The sequence below is a fragment of the Quercus robur genome, chromosome 11 (genome assembly GCF_932294415.1).
Source record: "Quercus robur chromosome 11, dhQueRobu3.1, whole genome shotgun sequence".
Lineage (NCBI taxonomy): Eukaryota > Viridiplantae > Streptophyta > Magnoliopsida > Fagales > Fagaceae > Quercus > Quercus robur.
The window spans coordinates 9,214,413-9,231,519 of record NC_065544.1 but is presented as its reverse complement, the minus strand read 5'-3'; the positions used below and the strand labels follow the sequence as shown (position 1 = coordinate 9,231,519).

The 17,107-nt window shown below is 32.6% G+C and overlaps 1 protein-coding gene and 1 long non-coding RNA gene across 6 annotated transcripts in view; both read left to right on the top strand.

Moving 5' to 3' along the window:
- The window catches only part of LOC126707682 (lupeol synthase-like), a 108,390-nt gene that overhangs the window by 85,123 nt on the left and 6,160 nt on the right, over nt 1-17,107 (top strand). The window contains exons 1-2 of one of the 5 annotated variants that reach the window (XM_050407508.1): nt 13,819-13,973; nt 14,473-14,694. The exons of the other annotated variants lie outside the window; for them this stretch is intronic. Of the exons in view, the coding sequence (XP_050263465.1) occupies nt 14,500-14,694 (195 nt within the window). The 5' untranslated portion in view covers nt 13,819-13,973; nt 14,473-14,499. Of the gene's footprint in view, nt 1-13,818; nt 13,974-14,472; nt 14,695-17,107 lie in introns of those variants that run through there. 5 annotated transcript variants of the gene reach the window in all.
- LOC126707684 (uncharacterized) lies at nt 9,802-11,405 on the top strand. Its single transcript, XR_007649044.1, has 2 exons — nt 9,802-9,926; nt 11,120-11,405. It is a non-coding gene; the product is annotated as an uncharacterized LOC126707684 (long non-coding RNA).

Sequence of the window (17,107 nt, the reverse complement as noted above, 5' to 3'; positions counted from 1 at the left end):
GCTAATACAATTATATTGTCGTTTTACTACTCTGTTCTGACTTGATCAATCTTCTTCCTTCCTGCTCTTGCCATCTGATCTTCTATTTTTATCTTCACTCTGATACTCCCCCTCAAGAGTAGCTGGTGTGTGTATATTGATCATTCCCATCTTACAAGTAAGATTTGAAAATTGATTGTAATTCAAAGCCTTAGTAAGTATATCAATCAATTGACAATCTGTTCTAACGTAAGTCCCTTGCCTGGTTCACTCTTCAAATACTGCAACACTCTATGTGCTGCATCTAGGTGTGGCCTTCTTGGTTTGGACATATACTGACTGAGCTTATGAACAACAAATTTAATGTCAGGTCTTGTAATTGTTAAGTACAAGAGCTTGCCTACCAGTCTTCTGTAGTACTAGGATCCTTGAGCTCTTCTCCCTCAAATTTTGCTTAACCTTAGATTTTGCTCCATAGGTGTTTTAGCACATTTGCACCCAAGCAATCCAGCATCATTAAGCAACTCAGTGTGCATTTCCTTTGACAAAGAGCAATCCCTTTGTCTGATCTAGCAACCTCCAATCCAAGGAAATACTTTAAATCACCCAAGTCATTTTAACTTGAATTTATCATCTAACATTACCTTAAACCTGTCGATCTCATCTTTGTCATTGCATGCTATCAAAACATCATCCATATACACTAAAAGGACCAGAAAAATGTCCCCATGCTTCCTAGTAAACAAAAAGTAATCAGCTTTGGACTGAATGAAGCCAAGCAGAATCAGTGTACTTGAAAACTTGGCAAACCATTGCCTAGAAGCTTGCTTGAGACCATAAATGGACTTATTGAGCTTACAAACAACCTCCCCCTGGCTGTGAAACCCTTGTGAAAGAGCCATATACACCTCTTCATCCAAATCACCATGTAGAAAAGCATTATTGACATCCAACTAACTAAGAAACCAACCTTTGATGGCTGCCACGGCAAGAAGAACCTTGATAGAAACCATCTTAGCTACTGGGGAGAAGGTTTCAAAATAATCCACACCTTCCTTTTGGGTAAACCCTTTAGCCACTAACCTGGCTTTGTACCTCTCAATGGAACCATCTGCTTTGTATTTAACCTTGTAAACCCACTTGCAGTCAATGGGCTTCTTACCGGCAAGAAAAGGTGTCAAGGTTGAGGTGTTGTTAGCCTCAAGAGCTGCTATTTCAGCAGTCATGACCTCTTGCCATTTGGGGTCAGTCATAGCTTGGTAATAAAAGTTAGGTTCAACAATAGAAGAAATGGCACAACAAAAGGTTCTATAAGAGGAGGAAAGATGTTGATAGGAAACATGAGAAGAAAGAGGGTGAGAAGTACTTGAATGAGGGGAAGGAGCAGGCATGACAGAAGAGACTTGGTTGCAGTGAAACTCCTGCAAATAAAAAGGCCTTTTAATGGACCTAAAAGACCTTCTAAGAGGGACAGGATCAGTGATGGGTTTAGGTGGTTCTTCTGGTACTTCATCAAGAAAATCATCAGCAATGGTATGATGAACTTGAATGTTGGAATCATGAGGAAGTGCAGAAGAATTAGGCTTGGATAGAATAGGTTCATCAAGCAAAGTAGAAACCATAGGAACACAAGGTAAAGGTGAAATAGATGAAGAACTAGAACCAGATGATGATGAAGCATAAAGGAAGATAGATTCATGAAAGACAACATCCCTTGAAACAAAAACAAAATGAGAATCAAGATCAAAGAGCTTATAGCCTTTGACATTACAAGGATAACCAAGGAAAATAAATTTTCTTGCTCTTGGATAGAACTTATCTCTAGTTTGAGCAATGGTAGAAGCAAAACATAAGCATCCTAACACTTTGAGATGATTGTAATCTGGTGCCTTATGAAAAAGAAGTTCAAAAGGAGTTTTATCATTCAACAAAAGAGAGGGAAGTCTATTAAGTCTATTAATGAGATAGGCAGCAGTTAAAACACAATCACCCCAAAATTGGATAGGAATTTGAGATTGAATTTGTAATGCCCTGGCAATGGAGAGAAGATGCTAATGTTTTCTCTCCACAACAGAATTTTGTTGTGGAGTATAAACACAGCTATGTTGATGGATAATACCATGAGAGTTGAAGAAATCTAACATATTAAACTCTTTGGCATTATCAATTCTTATAGCCTTTATAGTTAGGCCAAATTGAGTAGCAATCATAGTATAAAAGGAATGAAATAAAGGCCTGACTTTAGACTTAGATTTCATCAAAAACAACCAAGTGGCTTGGGTTGCATCATCCACAATAGTCAAGAAATATTTGAAACCATCTAAAGTAGGAGTTGAAAGGACCCTAAACATCCATATGAACCAAATCAAAAGCACAAGCACTGGTTTTATTATTAAAAGGAAAAGACAGTCTTTTAAGTTTTGCCATAGGACAAACTTGACAATCTTTAGTACAGGATGATTGTAAAGAAGGGATAGCATGACTTAAAACCCTAAGTTTAAGGTCAGAAGGGTGACCTAATCTTGCATGCCAAAGATAAGAAGATTGAGAAGATGCACTTGTAGAAGTTGTTGTAGAGAAAGGATGAAAAGCATATTGAACTTGTGATTGACTAAGAAATCAACAAGTGAAGAAGCAAAAGTATTTTGGAGATTGTCACATTGCAATAGGTACAAGCCATCAACTCCCATGCCCACCCCAATTGTTTTCCAAGATAAAAGGTCCTAGATAAGTAGAAAGGAAGACAAGACAATAGGGTTGAGAATGAGTAAGGGTACTGACAGATAACAAATAAAACTAAAGGACGGAACACAAAGAACATTAGTGAGAGTGAAAGAAGAAGAAAGAACAACAGTGCCAATGTGAGTCACTTGTGCTGATTCCTTATTAGGCAATTGAACCAAAGATTGCATAGTAGTAGTAATTGAGGTTAACAAATCAACTGAACAGACAAAATGGTCAGTAGCTCCATTATCCAATACCCAAGTACACCTATCTAAGCCCTTCTATTGGTCACTTGTGCAGAAAAAACACTATATGAGAGATCAACACCTATGATTGGTACACTTGTAGGATTGGAAGATGCCACATTGGCCATTGAGGCTTCTTTGGCTTGAGGTGTTGTTGCAAGAGATGAGTTTGAAGCACCAAACAAAGCAAGAAGTTGTTGGCACTGTTCAGGTGTAAAGGCAGAATTCTGGTGATGCATTGGAGAGGCAAAAGGCAAGAATTATGAAGTGGAGCTTGACGAGACTTAATGGGCCATGGAGGGTTTGTACATTTATCCATTGTGTGACTAGTTTTGCCACAATGAGTACAAATTGGTTTGTCCTTACCCTTGCCACTAGAACTAGTACTTGCAAGATTTGTACCATGATGATCATTTGGCATTTTAGCATCTAAAACAGTGGAATCAACCTTAGCAATAGAAGCATTAGGAACTGATCTTTGTGTCTCCTCTTGAATTAACAAAGAGTAAACCTTGCTAAGAGATGGAATTGGATCCATAAGCAAGACTTAAGTCCTAACTTGGGAGAAAGAATCATTCAATCCCATTAAAAACTTCATCACAGACTCTCTGACTTGTAAATCAGTGAGCCTCTTGTTAATGTTGCATACACATTTTCCATAAGTACATGAAGGAAATGGACTAAGGTTTTGCAATTGATCCCAAAATACCTTCAATTGAGTAAAGAAATCAGTGACAGACATCTCACCTTGATGAAGCTTTACAATTTCCTTTTGAAGATGGAAAACCCTTGGTCCATTGGTTTGAGTAAAATGATTCTTCAAGTCATTCCATATTTCCAAGGCAGTGTCTTCATAGATGATGCTTGCTACTAGTTTTGGTGAGATTGAGTTAGTTAACCATGTTCCAACCATGTTGTCACACCTGATCCATGCTTGCACAGTTGAGGGAGTAGATACCAATGGTGATGAGAGAGTTAGAGTCCCATCAATGAACCCTAATTTGTTCTTAGTGAGCAAAGCTTTCCTTACAGCTCGAGCCCAGGCTGAATAGTTTTCTCCACCTGTCAAAGGCTATGTAACAAGAACTAGACTTGGATTCTTTGCATGATGCAAGAACAGAGGGTCATCCATTGGAGAATCTTGTGAAGAAGAAGATGGATTCTCAGATGCTGAAACATTGGCAAAACCATTTATAGTCATAGCAAAAGCCATTGTTGGCAAAAGAAGAAAATTTTCTCAAGTATGGAGTGATTATCAAAGTGATTTTCTTGAGAAAATTGAGAAGGAAAAACAAACTGAAAGAAATGTAAAACCCTAGAAAGATTTGGAAATTTGCTATGATACCATATTACGAAACGAATGAGTAAAGAACTGTGTTTTCATTAATTAGAAAGAATGAGTACAAAATCTGTATATATACAAGTATTGAAGCAAGTAACTTCCTAACTGTAAAAACAGAACACTAACTAACTGAAACCAACTTTACACATAGTTGCTACAGTAATAACATACTCACTCACATGTCAACACTTAAGTAAAACAATTCAGCTACTAAACTACATGTCGTATATATAGTAAAGCTAATACAATTATACTATCATTTTACTACTCTGTTTTGACTTGATCAATCTTCTTCCTTCCTGCTCTTGCTTCCTGATAAGTATGTTAAAAAACTTTACAAGTGGTAGTATTGAAGACACGAAGACTACACAAAGAAACAAGTTTGAAAAAGCTATAAACTTTACCTTTGACACCTGGCTTGATAGAATTGCTATTGAGAATAAATGAATATCGATACTTGTTGTTCATTTATCGAGTTTTGCAAATCCAGATTTCTCAAATCAGATTTTTGGCTTATGATGACGTGTCTTTTCTAGGGTTTTATTCTATAACCTACTAGATGATGTAAAAGTTTTATTTTATAGCTGATAGACAAAGACTCACATAGAGATCTACACACTTATGAAACTACTGTGTTCTTATGTGCCTTAGGGTTTTCTGACCAAGTTGCATTTTCTATAATAAGTGTGTACTAAAGAACTTCACATCCAACAACAAGCTTCATCAATTGAAGAAGTCTCTACAAGATCAAGTCTAATTGGAGATTAATGTAAGGGTTCTACTATAGGTTAATAGGTAACTTTGGGATAGGTTAGGAGGGTAAAATTCCTTGTATTTGTAGCGGCTTGTTCTTGATTAGTAGATTCTTGAGAATGTTGACATGAAATTCACCAAGTGAAGCTTTTGCCTAGTGAAGGTTTTCCCCATTAATCAACAAATTATTGTGTCAAATTTAATTTTCATTGCACTTTAGATTAGAATTGTGATTTGTTGGTGCCTACATGATATTGCATGTAATTTAATCTAATTAATCAACTCAGTAACTGAATTAATTAACTGAGGTCAATTTATGACCCAACAATGATATCGCCACAACTATCTTACGAGACAGACTATAATTGACTGTTTGTCACTTCCGCATGGATCCACCACTGTTTTTCACCAATTTTTGTATTGAAATACTCTACCTAGACCTGCCACAGTATGGTAATTACCTTTTATACTATATATGTATGTGTTACTAGTGTAATAAATACCTTTTGTTAAGGTATATAGGTAAATGATAATTTTTATTAAAAAAAACATGCAAAGACATTAGATTGTAAGAACTATATATAAGCATTCTTCAATTCTATTATTATTAGGGTTTAGAGTTTACACATTAGGGTTTAGGAGGGTTTGTAGATCATGTTATTAGGGTCTAGTGTTTAGGGTTTAGGATTTAGGAAGGCTTGTAGATTTTTTATTGGGGTTTAGCGTTTAGGGCTAAGGATTTAGGAGGATTTGTAGATTTCTTTTATTAGGGCTTGGTTTTTAGAAGAATTTGTTACCATTTTTTTTTTTTTAATTCACGAAGGTTTAGTGTTTAGGGTATGTATTATTTTTTTTCCTCCCACGTTTAGTGTTTAGGACGGTTTGTTTTGGGTTTTTATCACTGTTTTAAAAATGGACTAGACTGGACCGGATGGTTCAATTGGGAACTGGGCACTAGTCCAGTCTTATAAAATCCCCAAAACTAGTCAAAAATCATGTTGAACTAGAAATCGGGGCACAAACCAATTCTTTAACCATACCAGTTTTTAAAACTATCTTTACTTTAGGGTTTAGAAGAATTTTCTATTTTGTTTTGTGTTTAGGATTTGTATTATTTTTCTATTTTGCTAAACCTTCATTTTCCTCTATAAAAGAGAGGGAGAAAGATTGTTTATGGGCACGCTTGGAACAATAAGCGCACGTTAATTCTTGAAGGGTGACGGATTCAGTAACTCTCATGCATTATTATTTCTATGTACAATTATACGTTTACACATGCATAATATAAGCTTTGTTATGGTCATATGTTCACCATTAGTTACCGTCATCGTATATAACTCATGCACATTCAACGTATTATATTAACTATGATAACATATTTATCATTACTCACCATGGCCATCCATCATCCATTCACTGAAATATCATGAATTGCTAATTGTGTTCAAACAATCATTAGTCAATAATGAGTTTCATCCTATATGGGTTGTTAAGGTTGTCCGGTCATCATTCACAAATAACAAATTGCATATATTCTTGTCATCGGATTACAATACACATGATGTCCTTACTATTGAAAGTAATTTCCTCTTATATGATACCTTTTGGTTCATCGCCAAAGCTTAGAGGTCAAAACACATTAATCACTCATCAATCTTTTTTGTACATCAATTGATAAAGTTCATTGTGCATGTTCATATCATTAGACTTCATCATACTTTCATCCTCACCACATATGGTTATCTATGATAACACAATCATTGTTCATCGTACTAATTGCATCCTGTAACGCTACATGTAAGCACATCATCACCAAACATCATCATCATCATGCACCATGCATTAGTGTTCAATGAACAAAGTTAGCTATAATCACACATTCGTCACTTGACCTACGCCGTCATACCTCATACATGCATGATCATCGTATGTGGTAATTAGTTATCAAGACCACATTCATCATACACCAGAGATCATTATACAATATAATGTTCAATTGTATATACTAGGTTATGTATTAGGAACACCCTCAATCACAAAATTAGGAACACCCTCAAATTAAAAAAAAAAAAAAAAAAAGCCCAAAAAAAAATTTGAACTAAAATATAAAGAAAAAAAATTAATAACAGAGCCAAGCCCACGACAAACCCAACAGATTATAGAGGCAACAAACCCACAGATTCTCAAAAAAAAAAAAAAAAAAAAAAAAAAAAAAAAAAAAAACCAATACATAGCAACTCACTAAATCAGATCCGAAACTTTGGTCCTTATCGTCAGCTATAGCCTCCAGTCAATGACCGGCAATTAGATTTCTCCAAATCAGTGCACAGTGGCACTAAGACTCTTTCTCCCTTTCTCATTACCTGGACTGTTGTGTTTTCTTTTCTTTTGCTGAGATTCTTTGGGTTGATGAAGTCTTTTTCTATTTGGTAAAGGCGTTTATAGCTTAGTACGTAAATAACGCAATCAAGTCTATCTTGCCCATTGTATACCACTGTAACAATCTCTGTTTTGGCCACATAATTTGTTTATAGCTAGTGTACCATCAAATCTCTTTCTTTTCACTTCAAAAAAAAATCTCTTTTAATTTAATTCATTATATTTAGTTTTTAACTTGGTTGATATACATCACACATGTATTATAGTACCACTGTACCACTGCCACAGTAGGCTGTAGCTTTAAGAGCTTTAGGCTTCAACAAATCCCTTTTTTAATGTTTTAATAATATTTTATATTAGATTTAAATTTAAAAACAGTGGTTTTCTATTTAGTTACTTTTTTTGAATTATCTATTTTTTTATTTAGTTATTTCAGTAATGATCTTAATAAATTAACTAATTTTTATAATAAGTAAATCAACTATGATATTGTTATTCCAAAAAAAAAAAAAAAAAACTACTATAATATTGCTATATACTTATATATTTGTTTATTTATTATGTTTGCTTAAAATTTAATATTTCTTATTTATTTTATGAAAACTATAATATGAAAAATACTTTTAGACTTGGACTTAAATATGGCTGCGTGCTGTGCAAGTTGATTAGTTCAACTAATGGTCTTAAAATATGTAATAAATCACACTTTTTTAGACTTGGATATAAGCTATATGGTCTATATATTTTTGTGCTACACAATTTATTGACTTTTTTTTTTTTTGTTAAGTGATAGTGTGATATTCCAAGTATCAAACAACCATAGTAATTAGTTGAACTAATTAATTTTGTTTGTTTGAGATATTAATTAACCAATAATTAATTGGAAAAAGCAACTAATAAACAATAATTAATAATTTAATTAACCAATATATTATAAAAGACAAAAAAATTAAATTATGTTAGGCTAAACAACAATTAATAATTTTATAATTAATAAAACAACAATATAACAAATTATAGTTTATAAAAGACAAACAAATTAATGAGACAACTAAACATTAATACATTTGGGAAAAATTCCTGGAGTTGCTATTGGGAAAAATTATGCTTTTTAAGGAACACTCTGGGAAAAGTTCCTGGAATCGCCACTGATGAGAACCCACTTTCCTACCTTACAACTTTGACTTTGAAAAGATTAAAAACCCTACAAATAGTATTTGTTTGGACACTTTAACGGTTGGACAAAGTTTTTCTTGAAATTAGTTTGGAGAAAAATTCTTTAAAATCTTCCTATATCATTTTATTAAATGTGAATTTTAAGAAATCTATTGTTATATTGTATTTCTTTTTGCTATATCCTCCACAGTTGCAAAGTTTTAAGAAAATCAAACATCGAGACCTATGTGATCTGTCATCTGTTTAAATTTCAAGTTTTTGTACTCTTAAACTATGCTTAAAAAATATGTGTATTAACATCTGATCTAAATGAATACCAGGGTATTTCACTCGTTACAATTACCTTCTCCCCATACACAAACACTTTTTACTGTATTAACTTTTTAACTTTTTCTCACTTCTTTTATTTAATGGTTGATATTTTCTTTTGCCTGGATTCTTTCTAGTTGATGCTTGTAATGGTTTTCAATTGCTTATGTGAGTAGTCATTTGTTTTAACTTTGATGGAATCAGGAATGTATTACTGAATCACATAGAGAAACTATGCATGGGGCCTGTATATAAAAGGGAAGTTAGCCTAGCAATACAACAATGTAGTACTTGACAGTGTTACAATAGTATTGAAGTAAATATACAACACTTAGTTTTTGAAACAGCAATGAGTGATTACTTATGTGTTTGCTCCAAAATAAGGGTGATTAAACAATTTCTTGCTTTTTAGTAGAAACTTAAGGCAATGTTTTATAGGATTTGGATTCATTCTGGACTCTATGATATAATAATAATAATGTGTGTTACTCTTTTGCAAGTTTTAGTGATATAAATGTGGGATTTTTGGTGAAAGCTTTTGTATTAATAGTTGGTATGTTGATAATGGTTGTTGAACAGGGGGAAATCTCTAGTTAAATAGTGTTAGTTGCACCATCTTTATGTTGGTGTTGAATTGGGTGAATCTTCACAATTAGGTGAATGGTTGGTGTTGTTTCTCTAAAGAGTTGTTTAGTTGAATAGTTAATTTTTGAATATGATTTTTCCATTATAGTACAAGCAGTGTTGTTTCTGGATTGTGGCTTTTGTTTGCTAGTTTTCATGTGGGGTAGTGATTTTGAAGAATTAGATATTTGTGCTGACATTTGGTTGTTTACAAGCTTTTCATTCCCTTATAATTATCTTTCTTCATTGGCGGTTCTAATTATTGTCTTATCTGCTTGTTTAACTTTTCTTTAACTTTTGTACTATAAATTTAACTTTTCTTTTGCAGATTAAATACACATTGTTTGCAGTAACTTTGGATTTTTTCTGAAAGTTGTAAACTTAGCTTGAGCAAAGTAAGTAAATTCTAGTTAAAAACTTATAAAACTCTATACTTGTGATGTTGGAAATTGGATTTGTGGTGGTATATTGTGTTGGAGCAAGCAGGTGGCTTGCATGATGTTATAAGGTGGTTTAAATTTATATTGGGAGTGTTTTTAATTTCTTGCAAATGTGAGTGGACCTTGTTGATTAGATGTGATGAATAGTACTTCAATTGATTTCAATATTTGTAAACACTCTATATTTGTAATGTTTGTGATTGGTTTTGTGGTAGGTTATTGTGTTGGAGTAAGCGGGTGGCTTGTATGGTGTTATAAGGTGGGCTGTGTTGGATTTTTGAGATTGGTGAAAATTGTATGAACCTTTTGAGGAGGGTTAAAGTGTGATGAGTAGATTAGGTACTATTTCATTCATTTCAATTAGTTTGTATATATATGATATGGGAAGTGAATTTTTGAGATTGGTGAAAATTGTATGAACTTTTTGAGGAGGGTTAAAGTGTGATGAGTAGATTTTCACAAATGGGGTATTGGGTTTTACTTAGACTTTGATGATTTGGCATTTGGGTGTTTGTTTCAAAGTGTGGTTCAATATTTACTTATAATTGTTTGGTTGTTGCTTTCAAGAATTAAGGTTCAAAGATTAATTAGTTGTTTATGGGGGATTCTTTGGTTTCACATTATTTCAAGGTGATCTAATGTAAGGGCTATATACATAAAACTTGGATAGAAAAGGGTAAAATGAGTAGGTAAAGAGGCGTGTTCTTGTTAAGTAATTTTTTTTTTTCTAGGAAAAGGGTCCTCTTCATTTGTCTTTGAAATGGAAAATGTCCATTTAATGGTGTGCATGGTGTCTTGTCCTCTAAAATAAGTATTCATTCCTTGGTGTAGTAAGAATAGAATATTAAATGATGTGCCACCATGTACACTTTTACCTCCGAACACTGAAATGGAAAGTATAAGGGAGTCCTATAATTTGAATGTATATGTCACCAAGAGTCTTGTACTTAGTGGCATTGGCACATTGTCCAATTCTCTATAGAGGCAAGAGAAATTGAGTTTGAATCTCCCTCCCCCACTTAATGTTAGCAAAAAAAAAAAAAAAAAACTTGAACGTGTATGTCCGAAATGTTAAACAATGTTAGTTTTGAGAATCTAGTTTCATATTTGATGGTAGATGCTAAGATTTTGTTTGTGGTAATATGTAGGTTTTTGGTCCCTCAGCTCAACAAAGAAATCTTTATGATTAAGCAGTGATTCCAATAGTACATGAAGTTTTAGAAGGCTTCAATTGTACCAAGAGGAGCGAGCTAGGGACCAAGAGGCACGAGCTACGCAAGAGGCATGAGGACATCTTCCGTTAGTTCTAATTATATTATGCTATACTTTTTGTATTGTTATAAAACATCTTGAGTTATTGTATGTGTTGCAAACAATTATTGTATACTTGTATGGAAGGAGTTTGAATTGGATACTTGTTTTATTTTTTACTTATGGAATGTATGGATCTTTTTTTATAAATGTGTTGTTGAAATAAATGTATTATTCAAATGTGAGGTTTTAATAATGTAATGACAGGTTACAGGTTAATATCAAAGCCATGAAAAAAATAAAAACAGAAAATAAGTTTTTGTGACGAATTTTTTCGTCACAAATATAGCAACAAAAAATTGTTTTAGTGACGAAAATTTCGTCACTAAATATAGCAAAATTTTGTAAGAAATGGTTTTAGTGACGAAAATTTTCGTCACTCTATGTGCCTGGATTTTCTTAAAAATGGTTTTAGTGATGAATTTTTTCGTCACTATATGTACCCAAACATAGTTTTAGTGATTAAATTATTCGTCACTAAATATGATTTAGTAAACTAAAGTGTTTTTAGTGATGAAATATTTTCGTCACTGAATAGAGTTTTTAGTGAGGAAAACATTTAGTGACGAAACGTTTTCCTCACTAAAAGGTTTTTTTTTAAAAAAAAAAAAATCAAATTGGACTTTTAGTGACGAAATTTTTCGTCACTAAGACTTTTAGTGATGGGGCTACAGTGACGAAATGAGTTTTGTCACTAAAAGTCCAATTTCGTCACTAAAGGTCCTTAGTGACGAAAAACTGAACTTTTAGTGACGAATTTTTTTGTCACTGAAAATACATTTTGTTGTAGTGGAGATTGGAATTTGTTTTTTTTTAAACACTCAATCTCAGTTGTTGATAGTTATTGCATTAGATGCAATATCTAGGGTGTTGCAGCTAATCTCAAATCTAGGAATATTGCACCCAATTGTGATAAACGAGGGGTGGAGGGGAGGATTGCAAAAGGCAACAACATTCATGTCTGTCCCATCAACTTTTGCTCCAGCCCTCTGACATCGGTTGTGTGGCTTCATCAATTGTCAATACCTGCATAAAATGACACACACACACACACACACACTCTCTCTCTCTCTCTCTCTCCCTCTCTCTCTCTCTCTCTCTCTCTCTCTCTCAAATTCTTGACTTAAATGCTAACACCCTTCTACCTATTACATTCTTCTTGTTGAAAAATATAGTTTTGCATCTCATACATAATAAGCAACGGAAAATTAATGGATCTACTTCATTCATGTGAGATAACATGGAACTTCTGAATTTTAGAAACAAAGAATAGAAAAGCGCACCTTGATGCTATGAAATTTAAAATAGAGAAGAAGACTCAACTTGGGAGACCTTCAATCTTCACCCCAATTCCACATGTGCGAAAGATGTGTGGTCTCTTTATCAGTTCTGTACATTATTTATTTTCTCAAGAGCTTGTGTTTTTTCAATTTTTTTTTTTTTTTTACTCATACATACAAATAACTACCTAAACAGTTATTTTATTTAATAACTCTTATTAAATAATTAATTAATTATCTAATTGGGTTGACCTTTTAGGACAACTTAATTGGGTTTTAGTGTGTGGCTTGGAATAAGACCAAATGAATAAATAAAACTTTAGCTCCAATGAGTTTCGGGCCTATCCATCAACTCTTGACAAGCCCTAAAATTACCATTAATTAAAATATTTAATACCACTATAAAAATATAATTGCACTCTAGGCTTTATTAATAAAATTATATCCCAAAACTTTATTATCAAATCAATTAACCCTTTCATGAAAGTATTCATAGTAACCCAAAGCCATAATATATAAATGTCACTTTGAAAATGACTATCTATTTATCCTCGAGTTCCCAATTTAATCCTATAAGTTATTCATGTATAAAATCAAATTTCATAAAATATAAACTTTAGTAGCTCTTTATTACTAAAGTGATTAGACCTAACACTTTGAATAACTAAACCCATTAAACTTATTTTAAGGGATTATTTTATACCTAGAAAGAGACTATGAATTCCATATTGAGAATATGTGTCCATTCATTACTACATGTGATTTCCCAACGTACTTAGATTTTGATCATTAATATAAATCTTACTCCAGATACATAAAGTATACAACATTTTATATTCAAGTTCACAATTCCCTCAAGATTGAGAATTTATATTTTTAGTTACAGTTATTAATAGAATAATTAGTCTTATGGTGGTTTGGTCAATATGTCTTTATATACTTAAGGCACTTCAACATATCAACTAGAAGTCTCCACTTCCATGATCAAGACAAACCATTTTAATGACACACTATAGTATTTACAGATGAAATGCCTAATTTCATCACCGACTGTGAATTGAGGTTTTGAGTATACAAAGAACTTGTTATTTATATCTGCTGTGACTAAATCACATATAATGCATCTTAAGAACTATATATGATAATATCCAAATATTTGTGTTACCATTATTTTAAATAATAAAACAACTTTTATTATTTTAATACATGATGCTGTACATAAACTCAAACACAAAATGATACAAAAGGTTTTAGAGAACTAATCCTAACACTTCTCTATACTAATATCTCTCCTACTTAAAGGGTCAAGACCTCCCAATTACACCGCACTCCAAGAAAATTGGTCTCTGAGTGTGCCAGCCTTTTGGTATCTCACTAAGGAACAAACACAATTTTCTGTTCCTCTTTAAAGGTATCACTCAAATATTCCTCCTCTTTTCTTAATATCTCACTTTCCAATCTCCAATTTTCTCAAGAAAATGATCTTGATCTCTTTCTATGGAGACTAGTATATATGAGTATGTTACAAAACATATCCCTGGGTCTCTATGAGATAAACTATTTTGGCTGCAAAGCATGTTATATTAACGTTGTCCTAACTTCATCATCAAAAAAATAAAAAGAAAGTTGTCCTAAGACCTAACCCCCTTTTTATACATTTTTCTTTGCAATATAGTTTTAATTTTTAGAGAATTTATATCAGCGTTTGTTCTTAGAGACGATATAATTTGCACATATATATTTACTAAGAAATATGTTGTGGTTGGCTATGATTTATATTATACAAAGTTTCATACCAGCTATGACACACTCTCTCTCTCTCTCTCTCTCTCTCTCTGTACATAGTTGGGTTTGGTTAATTTCAAATATTATTAGGCTAATGATCATATTTACTTGTCTCATGACTGTAGGACTTGTATTCATTACATATTTAGAGGATGTGGAAACTGAAGATAGCCGAAGGAGGGCCAGATTTGGTGAGTCTAAACAATTTCATTGGGCGGCAACACTGGGAATTCGACCCCGATGCTGGTACTCCAGAAGAGCGTGCTGAAGTTGAAAAAATGCGTGAGCAGTTTAAGAAAAACCGGTTTCATAAGAAACAAAGTGCTGATCTTTTGATGAGGATGCAGGTGAGTATATATATATATATGTGTGTGTGTGAGTCTTTTCTCTCGTATATTTTCTGAGAATATCATGTTGAACATTTCATCATGTTCATTAGTCTACAAGCATCATAAACTATTCAATCAGCCACATAGAGTAGACCACTGGCTTTTGATCCTTTCTATGAATCTATCCCCTGTTTTCTTATCCAACGTAAGAATATTATTGACGTGCTTTTCGACTCGTTTATGTTTGGTACACGGGGATACACGCAACATGTGTGAGACAAATCTCACGTTTGGCTTCATTAAGGAGTGTTTTTGTGCACTAGTTGAAAATATTTTAATAAGGTCTCATCTATATTAAGAAGTAGCAAAAAGTAATAAACAAACTTTGAACAGAAAATAGCTCAACTTTTTATAAAATGCTAATTGTTTGTGATAAAAAATTTAACTTTAATAAGTGTATAAGGATACCATTAACAAGATCTCCCTTAGTTTTTTTTTTAAGGGTATCTTAAGTATTTACTTAAGATCTTTCCATGTATAGATCACATGCGCAGTACCATATTTGTTGGTAAGTAATATATTTACAAGACACTAGGAAATCAAAAATATGTTTTTTTTAAAGAATTCAAAATCCAAAATATATTGGGTTGCTTGTTTCATGGAAAGCATAGGCGATATGTAATAGTTATTATTATTATTATTATTATTATTATTATTTAAATGACTATTACCGTGATGATATCCTACCTTCACATCTCTAACTTTTTCATCAATTAATTTGATGTGTGCAGCACACTACAAGTACTTTAGGTCCTCATATATAGGATTGTGTTTATTTCATACCACTTATTGCACACAAACGTACACATATATGCACAGTTACTATAACTCTTCTATCCATTATTTTAATATTATCTTCATATACTATAATAAAAAAATAAAAAAACCTATTTCACTCTTTTTAGCAAGAGGTTATTGAAGAATGAATATTTTATTGATGAAGAATGAATCTTTTATTGAAATATCTTATAAAATAGATAAACTAATATAGATGTTTTGAAAAAGTGATGGTGTAAAATAGAAAAAAGTGAGTTTTGTACGTTTTTAGACTCCTTAACACAAGTTGTTTAACTTAGTTATTTAGCCAAGTGATTACTTAGATAAATTGTTCAGTCCTAGGTTAACACAATAAAATCATATCATGTAAATAATGCGGAAATATAAAGGACACAACGATATGATAACCCAAAAAATACCTAATCGGTAAAAAACCTGAGGCAGATTTAACCTAACTATGCTCAAGGTAAAACAGATCCATTATGAAAGAATTGAAGTTTGTATAATAAGCCTTAGACCACTAACATCCTATTACTACCTCGAGTAGAAAACTTACTACCATGACCACTTGACAGCTCCGAGTCCATGGACTACTTCTTTCTTTGATCCACTGCAACCACAAGTACTCCTACTTGTAACTTTGAGACTCCACTCATAGATTTCAGATCTTCTTTAAGTTCTTTAAGCAGCAACTAAAGCGATCACCAAGTTCTTGAAATGAATTTTGATCTTGATAACCCTCAGTGTGTGTGTGAAGGTAAACACCTTTAGATCTCACAAAAGATTCAACACACACCCATCAAAAGACTTCTAAAACGTAACTAGGGTTTTTCCTTTTATACTTGAAGTAAAATACTTAACCCTACACGTCAAACGGGCTTCGGCTGAATTGGAAATTTTGCAGAAAAATAAATCTGCACGTGGTTCAATCAATCAAGCATAATTTTCAATTGATCGAGCCTTGCAGATTAAGTCCAATAATTTCTGCAATCACTCTTCCAATTTTACAAATAAATATACTTTGAGCAAGCCTAAACCTAGACTCTATGTTTTGATCATGGTTTGCCAACATAATACAAATTGAAGTTCTAATACATTTAGTTCCTAAAGTCTTAGAATCTAACAAGTTTTTTGTATAAAATAGATGAAATCTTTTAGAAGAGCTAATGCGATTGCTCGACGTACAAGTTAAAATGTCAATTAAAGTTTGCTATGTTTAAATGTCAGCTTAAAGGACATTTTGGGCTGCAAGATGTCCCTGACGTTAGCAAACATTTTTGTCTTTGCTATTTGGAGTTCAAATTTTTATAACCAAAAAAACCTAGTACCACAAACAAATGCATAACTTATATCACAACTGTGTATACGACAGATTGTGAGTGATGGAGAAAATGTGATGGTTTTGTGTGAAGATGACAAACAACTAATTATAATTTGTCATATAAGATAATTTTGATAAAGTTATAATTTTTTATGTGATAGTGTGATACTAGAATTAATCATTTTGTAATCATAAAACTTCTATGTTTCTTTCTTTTTATTTTAATTTATTTTTTATAATGAAGTATACAACTTCTATCCACTGGTTGAAGTC